This window comes from Lissotriton vulgaris, chromosome 3_2 (genome assembly GCF_964263255.1).
Source record: "Lissotriton vulgaris chromosome 3_2, aLisVul1.2, whole genome shotgun sequence".
NCBI classification, from domain to species: Eukaryota; Metazoa; Chordata; class Amphibia; order Caudata; family Salamandridae; genus Lissotriton; species Lissotriton vulgaris.
Window position 1 is genome coordinate 284,643,793 of NC_141690.1, and position 13,940 is coordinate 284,657,732.

The window sequence follows — 13,940 nt, forward strand, 5'->3', positions numbered from 1 at the left end:
ACATTTTTCATCCACGTGATGGCGCAGACTGACAGCTGTCATCCACATAGGAGGAGAACAAAAGATGCACTTAGGAACTAAAAAAAGAAAAAAATTCTACAACCAGCATCATACCTATGAATCAAAGTGCTTTCTTATAACAGCTGCTCGCTAGCTCATCTTTAGAACCCTCCAAAAAGTGCCTCTCACTGTGTCAGTCGACCCCCTCTAAAGACCGGGACAAGAGACAACATTGCCGAATTCTGCCGGAACAGCAGGTGGAACCGGGACTGTCCTGGCAAATCCGGGACGTCTGGTCACCCTAAGTAAAAGGGGGCAGGAGGGGGGAGGGGGGGTAGTGGTACCCATGTCCAGTGCCCACGACTGCCAGGAGTGACCCCCAATCATGGACTCTGCCCCCCAAGTCTCCGAGGCTGTGCTTTGCAGCTCAGCTCCTGCAGACACAGGCAGAGAGGACCCCTTTCATTCTGGCCTGGAGCATCACAAGAGGGGGCTCTGGCTCCGCCCACATGTTGGTAACAGGAGTACATGTTCGGATTGGGCAGAAGTTGTGTGCTTCCACAAAAAAGTGCGGACCCTGCCCCGGCGCAGCAGTGGTCCTTGTGTCTGTTTATCCAGCTGCCTGTAGCTTGAATTTTCAGGTGCACACACGTGCCATTGGAAGGATACTAAAGTGTTTGAGGCCACCTGATCATGTATGTTGATTTTCTCTAGCAGCAGCACATATCAGAGGAGGGCAGCCATTAACCTACATGCAATATTAGGTCTGGCTGGACAGTACAACTGTCATCTGACCTTTTATCCCACCCTACATTTATTCTACAGCTCTTTGCTTCCACATAAATACATGTCTATCCCCCTGCTATCCACCAGTAGTGCTTCACATTACCGTACGACATTCCTTTAAAGCCAGACCTATTGACATTGCCAATGCTTGTTCAGATTTTGGGTCCTTGGTTCTCCCATGTTTAGTATTTTTGTGTTTTAAAGATGCATGAGGAAATCACAAACGCAGCGCCTGGGAAGCTGGGCTAGGAACTGTCTCGTCCAATCATCCCCAAGGGACTAGAGCCGAGCCAGAGCCAGACCCCCCCCCCCCTTCCAGGAACTGTAGCCGAGCCAGAGCCAGTCCTCCCCAAGGGACTAGAGCCGAGCCAGAGACAGTCCTCCCCCCAAGGGACTAGAGCCGAGCCAGAGACAGTCCTTCCCAAGGGACTAGAGCCGAGCCAGAGACAGTCCTCCCCCCAAGGGGGCCGAGCCAGAGACAGTCCGAGCCAGAGACAGTCCTCCCCCCAAGGGACTAGAGCCGAGCCAGAGACAGTCCGAGCCAGAGACAGTCCTCCCCCCAAGGCGGCCGAGCCAGAGCCAGTCCTCCCCCCAAGGGACTAGAGCCGAGCCAGAGACAGTCCTCCCAAGGGCCGAGAGCCGAGCCAGAGCCAGGGACAAGAATTCTCCATGGGGCTGGAGCCGAGCCAGAGCCAGACCCCCCCCCCCTTCCAGGAACTGTAACCGAGCCAGAGCCAGTCCTTCCCAAGGGACTATAGCCGAGCCAGAGACAGTCCTCCCCCCAAGGGACTATAGCCGAGCCAGAGACAGTCCGAGCCAGAGACAGTCCTCCCCCCAAGGGACTAGAGCCGAGCCAGAGACAGTCCTCCCCCCAAGGGACTATAGCCGAGCCAGAGACAGTCCGAGCCAGAGACAGTCCTCCCCCCAAGGGACTAGAGCCGAGCCAGAGACAGTCCGAGCCAGAGACAGTCCTCCCCCCAAGGGACTAGAGCCGAGCCAGAGACAGTCCGAGCCAGAGACAGTCCTCCCCGCAAGGGACTAGAGCCGAGCCAGAGACAGTCCGAGCCAGAGACAGTCCTCCCCCCAAGGGACTAGAGCCGAGCCAGAGACAGTCCTCCCCCCAAGGGACTATAGCCGAGCCAGAGACAGTCCGAGCCAGAGACAGTCCTCCCCGCAAGGGACTAGAGCCGAGCCAGAGACAGTCCGAGCCAGAGACAGTCCTCCCCCCAAGGGACTAGAGCCGAGCCAGAGACAGTCCGAGCCAGAGACAGTCCTCCCCCCAAGGGACTAGAGCCGAGCCAGAGACAGTCCTCCCCCCAAGGGACTATAGTCGAGCCAGAGACAGTCCGAGCCAGAGACAGTCCTCCCCGCAAGGGACTAGAGCCGAGCCAGAGACAGTCCGAGCCAGAGACAGTTCTCCCCCCAAGGGACTAGAGCCGAGCCAGAGACAGTCCGAGCCAGAGACAGTCCTCCCCCCAAGGGACTAGAGCCGAGCCAGAGACAGTCCGAGCCAGAGACAGTCCTCCCCCCAAGGGACTAGAGCCGAGCCAGAGACACTCCGAGCCAGAGACAGTCCTCCCCCCAAGGGACTAGAGCCGAGCCAGAGACAGTCCGAGCCAGAGACAGTCCTCCCCCCAAGGGACTAGAGCCGAGCCAGAGACAGTCCGAGCCAGAGACAGTCCTCCCCCCAAGGGACTAGAGCCGAGCCAGAGACACTCTGAGCCAGAGACAGTCCTCCCCCCAAGGGACTAGAGCCGAGCCAGAGACAGTCCTCCCCCCAAGGGACTAGAGCCGAGCCAGAGACAGTCCGAGCCAGAGACAGTCCTCCCCCCAAGGGACTAGAGCCGAGCCAGAGACAGTCCGAGCCAGAGACAGTCCTCCCCCCAAGGGACTAGAGCCGAGCCAGAGCCAGGGACAAGAATTCTCCATGGGGCTGGAGCCGAGCCAGAGCCAGTCACCTCCACCCCCCTGGGGACAAGTGCCAGGGTTCCGGCCGCCAGGCACCTCCAGGCGCAATATCCAATGTGGGACAAAGGTGTCCCTACTGTGGTTGGGAACACACTTGTTGTTTATGGGTACCCCTCACACACCAACAGGCCCCTTGGTGTCATGCTTCATCATCGGGGTCCTTGCATCCCTCTACGGGATGCGGCGTGCTGCGACCGACGATTACGTGGGAGCACTGATTTGATTATGTGTGGTGTTAGTGAGGGGGAGTGTAAGTGAGTGTAGTGGTGGGGTTTAAATAGTGAGTGGGATTAAAAGTGCCTGGCTCGTGGGGTAGCAAAAAAACTTTAATTGGCCCCCGGGCTGGTACTAATAAAAAGGGAGTTGGAGGTGTTGGCGTTAGTAATGTGCGCCACCTCCTGTGTGTGTCAACATGTTTCGATGTAAAAACATCTTCTTCAGGACTGGGGTACACAAATCCCCACCTTACTCACGTTTTTCTATTTCTACTTTTTATTTTTCTAAAAAAGTGAAATTTACAAGTGCAGGTTTGTTACTCCATGATCCGTGATAACGTAGGGGTTACTCGTGCTTCCGAGCCGGCATGAGGGGCAGCGAAGAGGGATTCTCCTGATAGACTCGCAGCAAGGAAGCACGAGTAACCCCTACGTTATCACGGATCACTGAGTGACAGAAAGGTGCTCTGGGGCGAGAGGTATCCCTCAGTGAGAGGGGGGTCTGTGACTGGGAGGGGATATAGAGGTGTCCTGAGGTGGCAGAGATGTACCCTAGAGTGGGTCAGACTAGAGGTGTGTCTCTGAGTGAGAGAGAGGTGTCTCTCAGTGGGTCAGACTAGAGGGGTGTCTCAGCGTGGGAGGGGTGCCCCTGAGTGAGAGAGAGGCAGCTCCGAATGGGTCAGACTAGAGGGAGGTGCTCTGAGACGCGAGGGGTCCCTCAGTGAGAGAGAGGTGCCCTGATGGGAGAGGTGTCACTGAGTGAGAGAGAGGTGCTCTGGGGCGAGAGGTGTCACTGAGTGAGAGAGAGGTGCCCTGATGCGAGAGGTGTCACTTAGTGAGAGAGAGGTGCTCTGGGGGAGAGGTATCCCTCAGTGAGAGAGAGGTGCCCTGATGCGAGAGGTGTCACTGAGTGAGAGAGAGGTGCTCCGAGACACGAGGGATCCCTCAGTGAGAGAGAGGTGCTCTGATGCGAGATGTGTCACTGAGTGAGAGAGAGGTGCTCTGGGGGAGAGGTATCCCTCAGTGACAGGGGGGTCTGTGACTGGGGGGGGGGGATATAGAAGTGTCCTGAGGTGACACAGATGTACCCTAGAGTGGGTCAGACTAGAGGTGTGTCTCTGAGTGAGAGAGAGGTGTCTCTCAGTGGGTCAGACTAGAGGGGTGTCTCCGCGTGGGAGGGGTGCCCCTGAGTGAGAGAGAGGAGGCTCCGAGTGGGTCAGACTAGAGGGATGTCTCTGAGTGGCAGGGATGGAGAGGTGTCTCTGACTGAGATGGATGCCCCTAATTGAGAGAGATGTGTCTCTGAGTGGGTCCGGGTAGAGGGGTGTCTATGGGTGGGTTAGACAGAAGGGGTGTCTCTGAGTGGGGGGAGGAGAGCCGTTGTTCCCGAGGAAGGGGTGCGGGGGGGGGGGGTTGGGTCTAGTGACATCAGCGCTTGGAGAGTACCCCCCGAAGAAAGGGCCTGTGAACCCCGAAGCCCAATTGACCCTTTCTGTAGAGAGAGAAGTTTTCTGAGCCAGGGCACTGCCTGCATCTTGCCATGTCCTGCCACACACTGCCACATCTTGCCACATCTTACCACATACTGCCACATCTTACCACACACTGCCACATCTTACCACACACTGCCACATCTTACCACATCTTACCACATCTTACCACATACTACCACATCTTGGCACGTCCTGCCACGTCTTGCCACATCTTACCACATACTGCCACATCTTGCCACATCTTACCACATACTGCCACATCTTGGCACGTCCTGCCACATACTGCCACGTCTTGCCACATCTTACCACATACTGCCACAACTTGGCACGTCCTGCCACATACTGCCACATCTTGCCACATCTTACCACATACTGCCACATCTTGCCACATACTGCCACATCTTGCCACAACTTGGCACGTCCTGCCACATACTGCCACAGCTTACCACATACTGCCACAACTTAGCACGTCCTGCCAAATACTGCCACATCTTGCCACATCTTACCACATATTGCCACATCTTACCACATACTGCCACATCTTGCCACATCTTACCACATACTTGGCACGTCCTGCCACATCTTGCCACATCTTACCTCATACTGCCACATCTTGGTACGTCCTGCCACATACTGCCACGTCTTGCCACATCTTACCACATACTGCCACATCTTGCCACATCTTACCACATACTGTCACATCTTGCCACATCTTACCACATACTGCCACATCTTACCACATACTGCCACATCTTGCCACATACTGACACATTTTGCCACGTCCTAACATATACTGCCACATCTTGGCACGTCTTGCCACGTCTTGCCACATCTTACCACATACTGCCACATCTTGCCACATCTTACCACATACTGCCACATCTTGCCACATCTTACCACATACTGCCACATCTTGGCACGTCCTGCCACTTACTGCCACATCTTGCCACATCTTACCACATACTGCCACATCTTGCCACATCCTGCCACATACTGCCACATCTTGGCACGTCCTGCCACACCTTACCATATACTACCAAATCTGGCCACATCTTACCACATACTGCCACATCTTGGCACGTCCTGCCACATACTGCCACATCTTGCCACATCATACCACATACTGCCACATCTTGCCACATCTTACCACATACTGCCACATCTTGGCCTGTCCTGCCACATACTGCCACGTCTTGCCACATCTTACCACATACTGCAACATCTTGGCACGTCCTGCCACATACTGCCACATCTTACCACATACTGCCACATCTTGCCACATACTGCCACATCTTGCCACATCTTACCACATACTGCCACATCTTGCCACATCTTACCACATACTGCCACATCTTGCCACATCTTACCACATACTGCCACATCTTACCACATACTGCCACATCTTGCCACATACTGACACATTTTGCCACGTCCTAACATATACTGCCACATCTTGGCACGTCTTGCCACATCTTACCACATACTGCCACATCTTGCCACATCTTACCACATACTGCCACAACTTGGCACGTCCTGCCACATACTGCCACATCTTGCCACATCTTACCACATACTGCCACATCTTGCCACGTCCTGCCTCATACTGGCACATCTTGCCACATCTTACCACATAGTGCCACATCTTGCCATGTCCTCCCACATCTTGCCACATCTTACCACATAGTGCCACATCTTGCCATGTCCTCCCACATCTTGCCACATCTTACCACATACTGCCACATCTTGCCACGTCCTGCCTCATACTGCCACATCTTGCCACATCTTACCACATACTGCCACATGATGAAACACTGTGCTTCGTCCACACTACTCTACTTCAACAGAGCTGAGTCCTTTCCCCCGAGTCAGCAAGCTGCACCCCCAGACCCTCTCCACCCCCCTAATCCTTGCCCCCTCCTCCCCCCGGTCCCTTACCAGTTGGTGGAGCACCTCCCGCTCAGGATGTCCTCCTTGGCCGTGAGTAGGGACAGGCTGTAGGTGTCCAGGTTGACGGAGCCCATGGTGGCCCCCGGGTCCAATGAGGCCGCTCTCTGCGCCCTCACTCAGGTCCTCTGCTGCCCTCCTCTCGTCCACTCTCGTCCACTCTCTCTTCTCCTCTCGTCCACTCCCCCCTTTCTTCTTCTCCTCTCTCCTCTTTTCTCCTCCTCTCGGTCCTCCAGCGCTCTCCCCTAGTCCAGTCCTTCCCAGCGCCTCTCCAGGCTCCTCTGACCCCTTCTTCTCCCCCTCCTGCCCCTCCAGCCGCTTCTCACGCCCCCGGGCACACACGGGCTGGTAGCGGGGCGAGGCTGGCACCGGGCACAGCTCACTGGGCTCCGGAGGAAAACTTCTGGAGTGAAAAGAAACTCAGCCTTGGCTCCTCCCAGCCCCCCGCACCCTCCCCTGACCGGAGCCTTAAACAAACCGACTGGAGACTGGAGGAGGAGAGGCGAGGGCAGGAGGGGGCTGTGGAGTCTGTATGGGGAGAGGATGAGGGAGCTGTGGAGACTGGAGGGAGAGAGTAGACGAGGCAGAGGGCAAGAGGGAGCTGTGGAGACTAGAGAGGGAGAAGTCAGTGGGGGCAGGAGGAAGCTGTAGAGCCTGGAGTGGGGAGGGACCTCTAGAGACTGGATGGGGAGCAGGGAGCTGTAGAGTATGGAGGGGCGGGGGAGAGGAGGGCGGACGGCAGGAGAGAGCTGTGGAGACTGGAGGTGGAGGGCAGGAGGGAGCTGTGAAAGCTGGAGGGGGAGAGGAGGAGGGCATGAGGGAGCTGTGGAGACTAGAGGGGGAGAGGAGGAGGGAGCTGTGGAGACTGGAGGGGGAGAGGAGGAGGGCAGGAGGGAGCTGTGGAGACTGGAGGGGGAGAGGAGGAGGGAGCTGTGGAGACTGGAGGGGGAGAGGAGAGCGGGGGGGCAGGAGGGAGCTGTGGAGACTGGAGGGGGATGCGGAGGGAGCTGTGGAGACTGGAGGAGGGCGGAGGGCAGGAGGGGGCTGTGGAGACTGGAGGGGAGAGGAGCGCGGGGGCAGGAGGGAGCTGTGGAGACTGGAGGGGAGAGGAGCGCAGGGGCAGGAGGGAGCTGTGGAGACTGGAGGGGAGAGGAGGAGGGCAGGAGGGAGCTGTGGAGACTGGAGGGGGAGAGGAGGAGGGAGCTGTGGAGACTGGAGGGGAGAGGAGGAGGGCAGGAGGGAGCTGTGGAGACTGGAGGGGGAGAGGAGGAGGGAGCTGTGGAGACTGGAGGGGGAGAGGAGGAGGGCAGGAGGGAGCTGTGGAGACTAGAGGGGGAGAGGAGGAGGGAGCTGTGGAGACTGGAGGGGAGAGGAGGAGGGCATGAGGGAGCTGTGGAGACTAGAGGGGGAGAGGAGGAGGGAGCTGTGGAGACTGGAGGGGAGAGGAGGAGGGCAGGAGGGAGCTGTGGAGACTGGAGGGGGAGAGGAGGAGGGAGCTGTGGAGACTGGAGGGGGAGAGGAGGAGGGAGCTGTGGAGACTGGAGGGGGAGAGGAGAGCGGGGGGGCAGGAGGGAGCTGTGGAGACTGGAGGGGAAGGCGGAGGGAGCTGTGGAGACTGGAGGAGGGCGGAGGGCAGGAGGGGGCTGTGGAGACTGGAGGGGAGAGGAGCGCGGGGGCAGGAGGGAGCTGTGGAGACTGGAGGGGAGAGGAGCGCAGGGGCAGGAGGGAGCTGTGGAGACTGGAGGGGAGAGGAGGAGGGCATGAGGGAGCTGTGGAGACTGGAGGGGGAGAGGAGGAGGGAGCTGTGGAGACTGGAGGGGGAGAGGAGGAGGGAGCTGTGGAGACTGGAGGGGGAGAGGAGAGCGGGGGGGCAGGAGGGAGCTGTGGAGACTGGAGTGGGGAGGGACCTCTAGAGACTGGATGGGGAGCAGGGAGCTGTAGAGTATGGAGGGGGAGAGGAGGGCGGAGGGCAGGAGAGAGCTGTGGAGGCTGGCGGGGGAGATGGAGATGTGGAGACTGGAGGTGGAGGGCAGGAGGGAGCTGTGAAAGCTGGAGGGGGAGAGGAGGAGGGAGCTGTGGAGACTAGAGGGGGAGAGGAGGAGGGAGCTGTGGAGACTGGAGGGGGAGAGGAGGAGGGCAGGAGGGAGCTGTGGAGGCTGGAGGTGGAGGACAGGAGGGAGCTGTGAAAGCTGGAGGGGGAGAGGAGGAGGGCATGAGGGAGCTGTGGAGACTAGAGGGTGAGAGGAGGAGGGCATGAGGGAGCTGTGGAGACTAGAGGGGGAGAGGAGAGGAGGAGGGCATGAGGGAGCTGTGGAGACTAGAGGGGGAGAGGAGGAGGGCATGAGGGAGCTGTGGAGACTAGAGGGGGAGAGGAGGAAGGAGCTGTGCAGACTGGAGGGGTAGAGGGAGCTGTGGAGACTGGAGGGGGAGAGGAGGAGGGCAGGAGGGAGCTGTGGAGACTGGAGGGGGGCGGATGGCAGGAGGGAGCTTTGGAGACTGGAGGGGGAGAGGAGGAGGGCATGAGGGAGCTGTGGAGACTAGAGGGGGAGAGGAGGAGGGCATGAGGGAGCTGTGGAGACTAGAGGGGGAGAGGAGGAGGGCATGAGGGAGCTGTGGAGACTAGAGGGGGAGAGGAGGAGGGAGCTGTGAAAGCTGGAGGGGGAGAGGAGGAGGGCATGAGGGAGCTGTGGAGACTAGAGGGGGAGAGGAGGAGGGCATGAGGGAGCTGTGGAGACTAGAGGGGGAGAGGAGGAGGGAGCTGTGCAGACTGGAGGGGTAGAGGGAGCTGTGGAGACTGGAGGGGGAGAGGAGGAGGGCAGGAGGGAGCTGTGGGGGGGCTGTGGAGACTGGAGGGGGAGAGGAGAGCGGGGGGCAGAGGGAGCTGTGGAGACTGGAGGGAGAGAGGAGAGCGGGGGCAGGAGGGAGCTGTGGAGACTGGAGGGGCGGAGGGCAGGAGGGAGCTGTGGAGACTGGAGGGGAGGGGTAGAGGGAGCTGTAGAGACTGGAGGGGAAGAGGAGGAGGGCAGGAGGGAGCTGTGGAGACTAGATGGGGAGAGGAGGAGGGACCTGTGGAGACTGGAGGGAGCGGAGGGCTGGAGGGGGCTGTGGAGAGTGGATGGGGAGAGGACGAGGGAGCTGTGGAGACTGGAGGGGGGTGGAGGGCAGGAGGGGGCTGTGGAGACTGGAGGGGCAGGAGGAGGGAGCTGTGGAGACTGGAGGGGCAGGAGGAGGGAGCTGTGGAGACTGGAGGGGGGTGGAGGGCAGGAGGGGGCTGTGGAGACTGGAGGGGCAGGAGGAGGGAGCTGTGGAGACTGGAGGGGGGTGGAGGGCAGGAGGGGGCTGTGGAGACTGGAGGGGCAGGAGGAGGGAGCTGTGGAGACTGGAGGGGGAGGAGGTTATGTGAGAGGAATGAGCGCTGCTGGGGGGGTGGCTACAGGAATGAGCAGTGGAAGGCGAAGGGGGGGTAATGTAGAGGGGGAGGGAGCAATGGAGGGACAGCAAGTTTATGAAACAAGAGGGGGTGCTCGTAAGCAAGGGGGGGAGAGGGAGGGGCTTCAGTGAATGCGGGGGGGGGGTGGAGGTGGGTGAGTTTTAGGAAGGGAGGCGGATGATTCAGGGAAGTCCGTTTATGTGAGGGATTATAGAGCGGTTGGGGCGGAGGGGGAGGGGTGGACAGGCCAGGGTGGATGGAGGGCTAGGAGTAGCCCTGGGCGAAGAACTACGCTCCGTTCGCGGAGTTTCGGCAACTCCGCGCTCCGCGGAGAACGCGAAGTTGTCAAATACTCCGCAAACTGCTGCGTAGCGTAGTTCTTGCGCGCTCAATAGCATTTTCGCGTGCGCGAGGATGCTTGTCGGTAAGATTGAGTTGCCGAACACGCAGAAACTGCAATCTGGCACAGAATTACTCGCGAACACGTTAGTAGTGACCGGAAATAAGGGGACGCGAGCTGGCGGGACAAACCTCATGGGTAACTTCGCGCGCTACACATCCCGAGCATGCAGGCAATCAATCAATCAATCAATCAGGATATTTGTATAGCGCGCTACTCACCCAGAGGGTCTCAAGGCGCTTGGGGGAGGGGGGTCCGCTACTGCTCGAACAGCCATGTCTTGAGTTGCTTCCTGAAGCAGAGGTGGTCTTGGGTCAGGCGGAGGTGGATGGGAAGGGAGTTCCAAGTCTTGGCTGCCAGGTAGGAGAAGGATCTTCCTCCCATGGTGGATCTTCGGATGCGTGGCACGGCGGCGAGGGCATGGCTGGTCGATCGTAGCTGGCGGGTGGAAGTGTAGAAGGTCAGGCGGTTGTTGAGGTACCTGGGGCCCAGGTCATGGAGGGCCTTGTGTGCGTGGGTGAGGAGTTGGAACGTGATTCTCTTGCTGACGGTTAGCCAGTGAAGGTCTCTCAGGTGTCCGGAGATGTGGCTGTGTCGGGGGATGTCCAAGATGAGTCGTGCGGAGGCGTTCTGGATGTGTTAGAGTCTTTTCTGGAGTTTGGCTGTGGTTCCGGTATAGAGGGTGTTTCTGTAGTCCAGTCGGCTGGTGACGAGTGCCTGTGTGACCGTCTTCCTGGTTTCGGTGGCGAGCCATCGGAAGATCTTTCAGAGCATGCGTAGGATGTTGAAGCATGATGATGAGACGGCGTTGACTTGTCTGGTCATCGAGAGGGAGGAGTCCAGGATGAAGCCCAGGTTGCGTGCGTGGTCCGTTGGTTTGGGTGCGCTGCCCATGGCAGGGGGCCACCAGGAGTCGTCCCAGGTGGAGGGTGATGATCCAAGGATGAGGACTTCCGTCTTGTCTGAGTTCAGTTTCAGGCGGCTGTTCCTCATCCATTCGACTACGTCTTTCATCCCTTCGTGTAGGTTGGTTCTGGCGGTTCCTGGGTCGTTGGTGAGGGAGAGGATCAGCTGGGTGTCGTCGGCGTAGGAGATGATGTTGAGGTTGTGTTGGCGTACGATGGCTGCGAGGGGGCTCATGTAGACGTTGAAGAGGGTGGGGCTGAGTGATGATCCTTGTGGTACGCCGCATATGACTTCGGTGGCCTTGGATCTGTACGGGGGGAGGTGGACTCTCTGGGTTCTTCCGGTGAGGAACGTGATGATCCACTCCAGTGCCTTCTCTTGGATTCCGATGTTGCTGAGGCGCTGCACTAGGTTGCGTTGGCAGACCGTATCGAATGCTGCGGAGAGGTCCAGGAGGATGAGGGCCGCTGTTTCCCAGTTGTCGAGCAGGGCTAGGATGTCGTCAGTGGCTGCAATGAGGGCGGTTTCGGTGCTGTGGCTGGCGCGGAAGCCGGACTGCGAGTGGTCGAGGCTGGTTGGGCGAGCGCAATTGGTGATCCACTGTGTGAGGTTGTTGGCTGCTTGGTTGGGGTCCGTTGAGCTCGCGGGAGGGTTCTGGCTCAGTGAAGTGGTGAGCTGGTCGGTGGTGATCTTGTTCCAGTTCCTGCGGGGAACCTGTTGCGGGTGGTGGTGAGTCGTGGTCTTTCTGAAGCTGAAGTGGACGCAGCTGTGGTCTGTCCAGTGGAGTCCGGTGGAGTGGCTGAAGGAGATGTACTTGCTGGAGGAGAAGACTGGGTCAAGCGTGTGTCCGGCGTAGTGGGTGGGGGTGTTCACCAGTTGCATGAGTCCGAGGTTGGCGACGTTGTCCAGCACGGTGGTGGTGGTGTTGTCGTTGTTGTTCTCCAGGTGGAAGTTGAGGTCCCCTAGGAGGATGTAGTCAGCGGAGGCGAGGGCGTGCGGGCTGATGAAGTCTGCGATGTCTTCGCTGAATTGTGTGCGAGGTCCTGGGGGTCTGTAGATGAGGGTGCCTCTGAGTGTGGTCTTGGGGTCCGTGTGTATCTGGAAGTGAAGATGTTCGGCGGCTGTGAGGGTGTCGTCTGAGTTGGTCGTGATGCGGATGGTGTTCTTGTGGACGATGGCGATGCCTTCTCCTGTCTGGTTGACGTGGTCTCTCCGGGTGATCTTGTATCCGTCCGGGATGGCGACGGCGATGTCGGGTGCTGAGGAGGCGTTCATCCATGTTTCCGTGAGGAAGGCGACGTCTGGAGATGTGGTGTCGAGCAGGTTCCAGAGTTCCACGGCGCTCCGGAAGACAAAAACGGCTCGCGAACGGGTCAAGCAAGCTACTACGCATGTTCGCGGAGTTATGCGTAGTTCGCGGAGTGCAAGTGCATCTTCGCGTAGCTCGCGGAGTGCGGCTACGCGAACTACGCCCAGGCTTAGCTAGGAGTTTATGGGTGGGGGTGCTGGTGAGGGTGTCGGACTGGCCTCTCAGTCCCATGCTTGGCTGCTGTGTCCTGTTTTATGGTCGGGTGGGGGGGGTAAAATACCCTCCGCGCGTCTGTGCACAAGTTCAAAACTGCCCGATTTACAAATGTTCCACTTTTTGGGTCTGGCTCCAGACGTCATGTGACCGCCTCTGAAGACTGCTACAGAGACCGGGCTCTGGCTCCGCCCACACACTGCTGGACCGCAGCGCACGTTTTGATTGGATGGGAGTTTGTGCTTCCACAGGGAGAGCCTCCCTTCCTTGCAGCTGTGATTATTTTGTTTGTTTACCAAGCTGCAGGGGCCAGAGCAGTCAGGCAGCCAATAGAGGACTTTCTAACATTCATGAAGCAGCATCAAATTTACAAGGGGGAGGAGCTTGACCTTTCTGGGGTGGGGAGGAGGGGAGGGGCACTCACATGGCGCTGCCGTGCTGTAAAGTGTCTTAGATAACTCGATAATGTATGTGTTTGTTTCTCCAGCAGCATGGCTCCCTAGACAAGGCTCACTAACACCCATAGAGGGTCACGCCTACATGGGATGGAGCAGGAACATTCAGGGGCAGGCACATGGCATTGCCAGAATGTATGACGTTACAACACACACATTTACTATGCATGCCTTTAAAACACAGTTTTTACAACACAACATCCTTTACAACGCATTCTTTTACATAGCATGCCATTACATCGCGTTTTCAGAAACTACCTTTACAGGCATTGCATTATACCTTTACAACACATACCAGTATATTGCATTTAAGGTAAGTGTTGTATAGTATAGGGGGTAATAATTACTATTCTAACTCCAGTGAGTGCAACAGTAGGGAAAATGTGTGATAGTGTAAGAGTACTATGCGTTGTAATGGTATGCGTTGTAATAACTTGCGATGCAATGCCTTCGTTGTAGTGACATGTGTTGTAGTGACATGCGATGTAAAGGATGTTGCGATGTAATGACTGCGTTGTAAAGGTTGTCTCCCCCTAGAGAAGGCTCACTAACACCTGCAAAGTGCCAAGCTTTCCATGGGATGGAGTGGGAACATTCAGGGGCCGGCTCATGGCGCTGTAATGCTGTAACGTGTCTTAGAAAAGAAGATCATTTAAGTTGAGTGTTCAACAAAAAAAAAGCTTTCAGAGCAGAGAGAGCGGTGTTTGGACTCCACTCACGTGTTGGTTTCCCTAAGAGAATTGGAATTGACCGAATGTGTGCGCTCCCACTAGAAACGATTCAGAAAAGGGGGTGGGGGGGGGGTGGTGATGAACAGAGTG

The 13,940-nt window shown here is 57.8% G+C and overlaps 1 protein-coding gene across 1 annotated transcript in view; it reads right to left on the reverse strand.

Moving 5' to 3' along the window:
- Window positions 1-6,818, reverse strand: part of LOC147725699 (uncharacterized) — a 483,091-nt gene extending 476,273 nt beyond the window's left edge. The window contains exon 1 of the mRNA XM_086964378.1: window positions 6,398-6,818. Within this exon, the coding sequence (XP_086820504.1) occupies window positions 6,398-6,483 (86 nt within the window). The 5' untranslated portion in view covers window positions 6,484-6,818. The remainder of the gene's footprint in view (window positions 1-6,397) is intronic.
- Window positions 6,819-13,940: the final 7,122 nt, after the last annotated feature.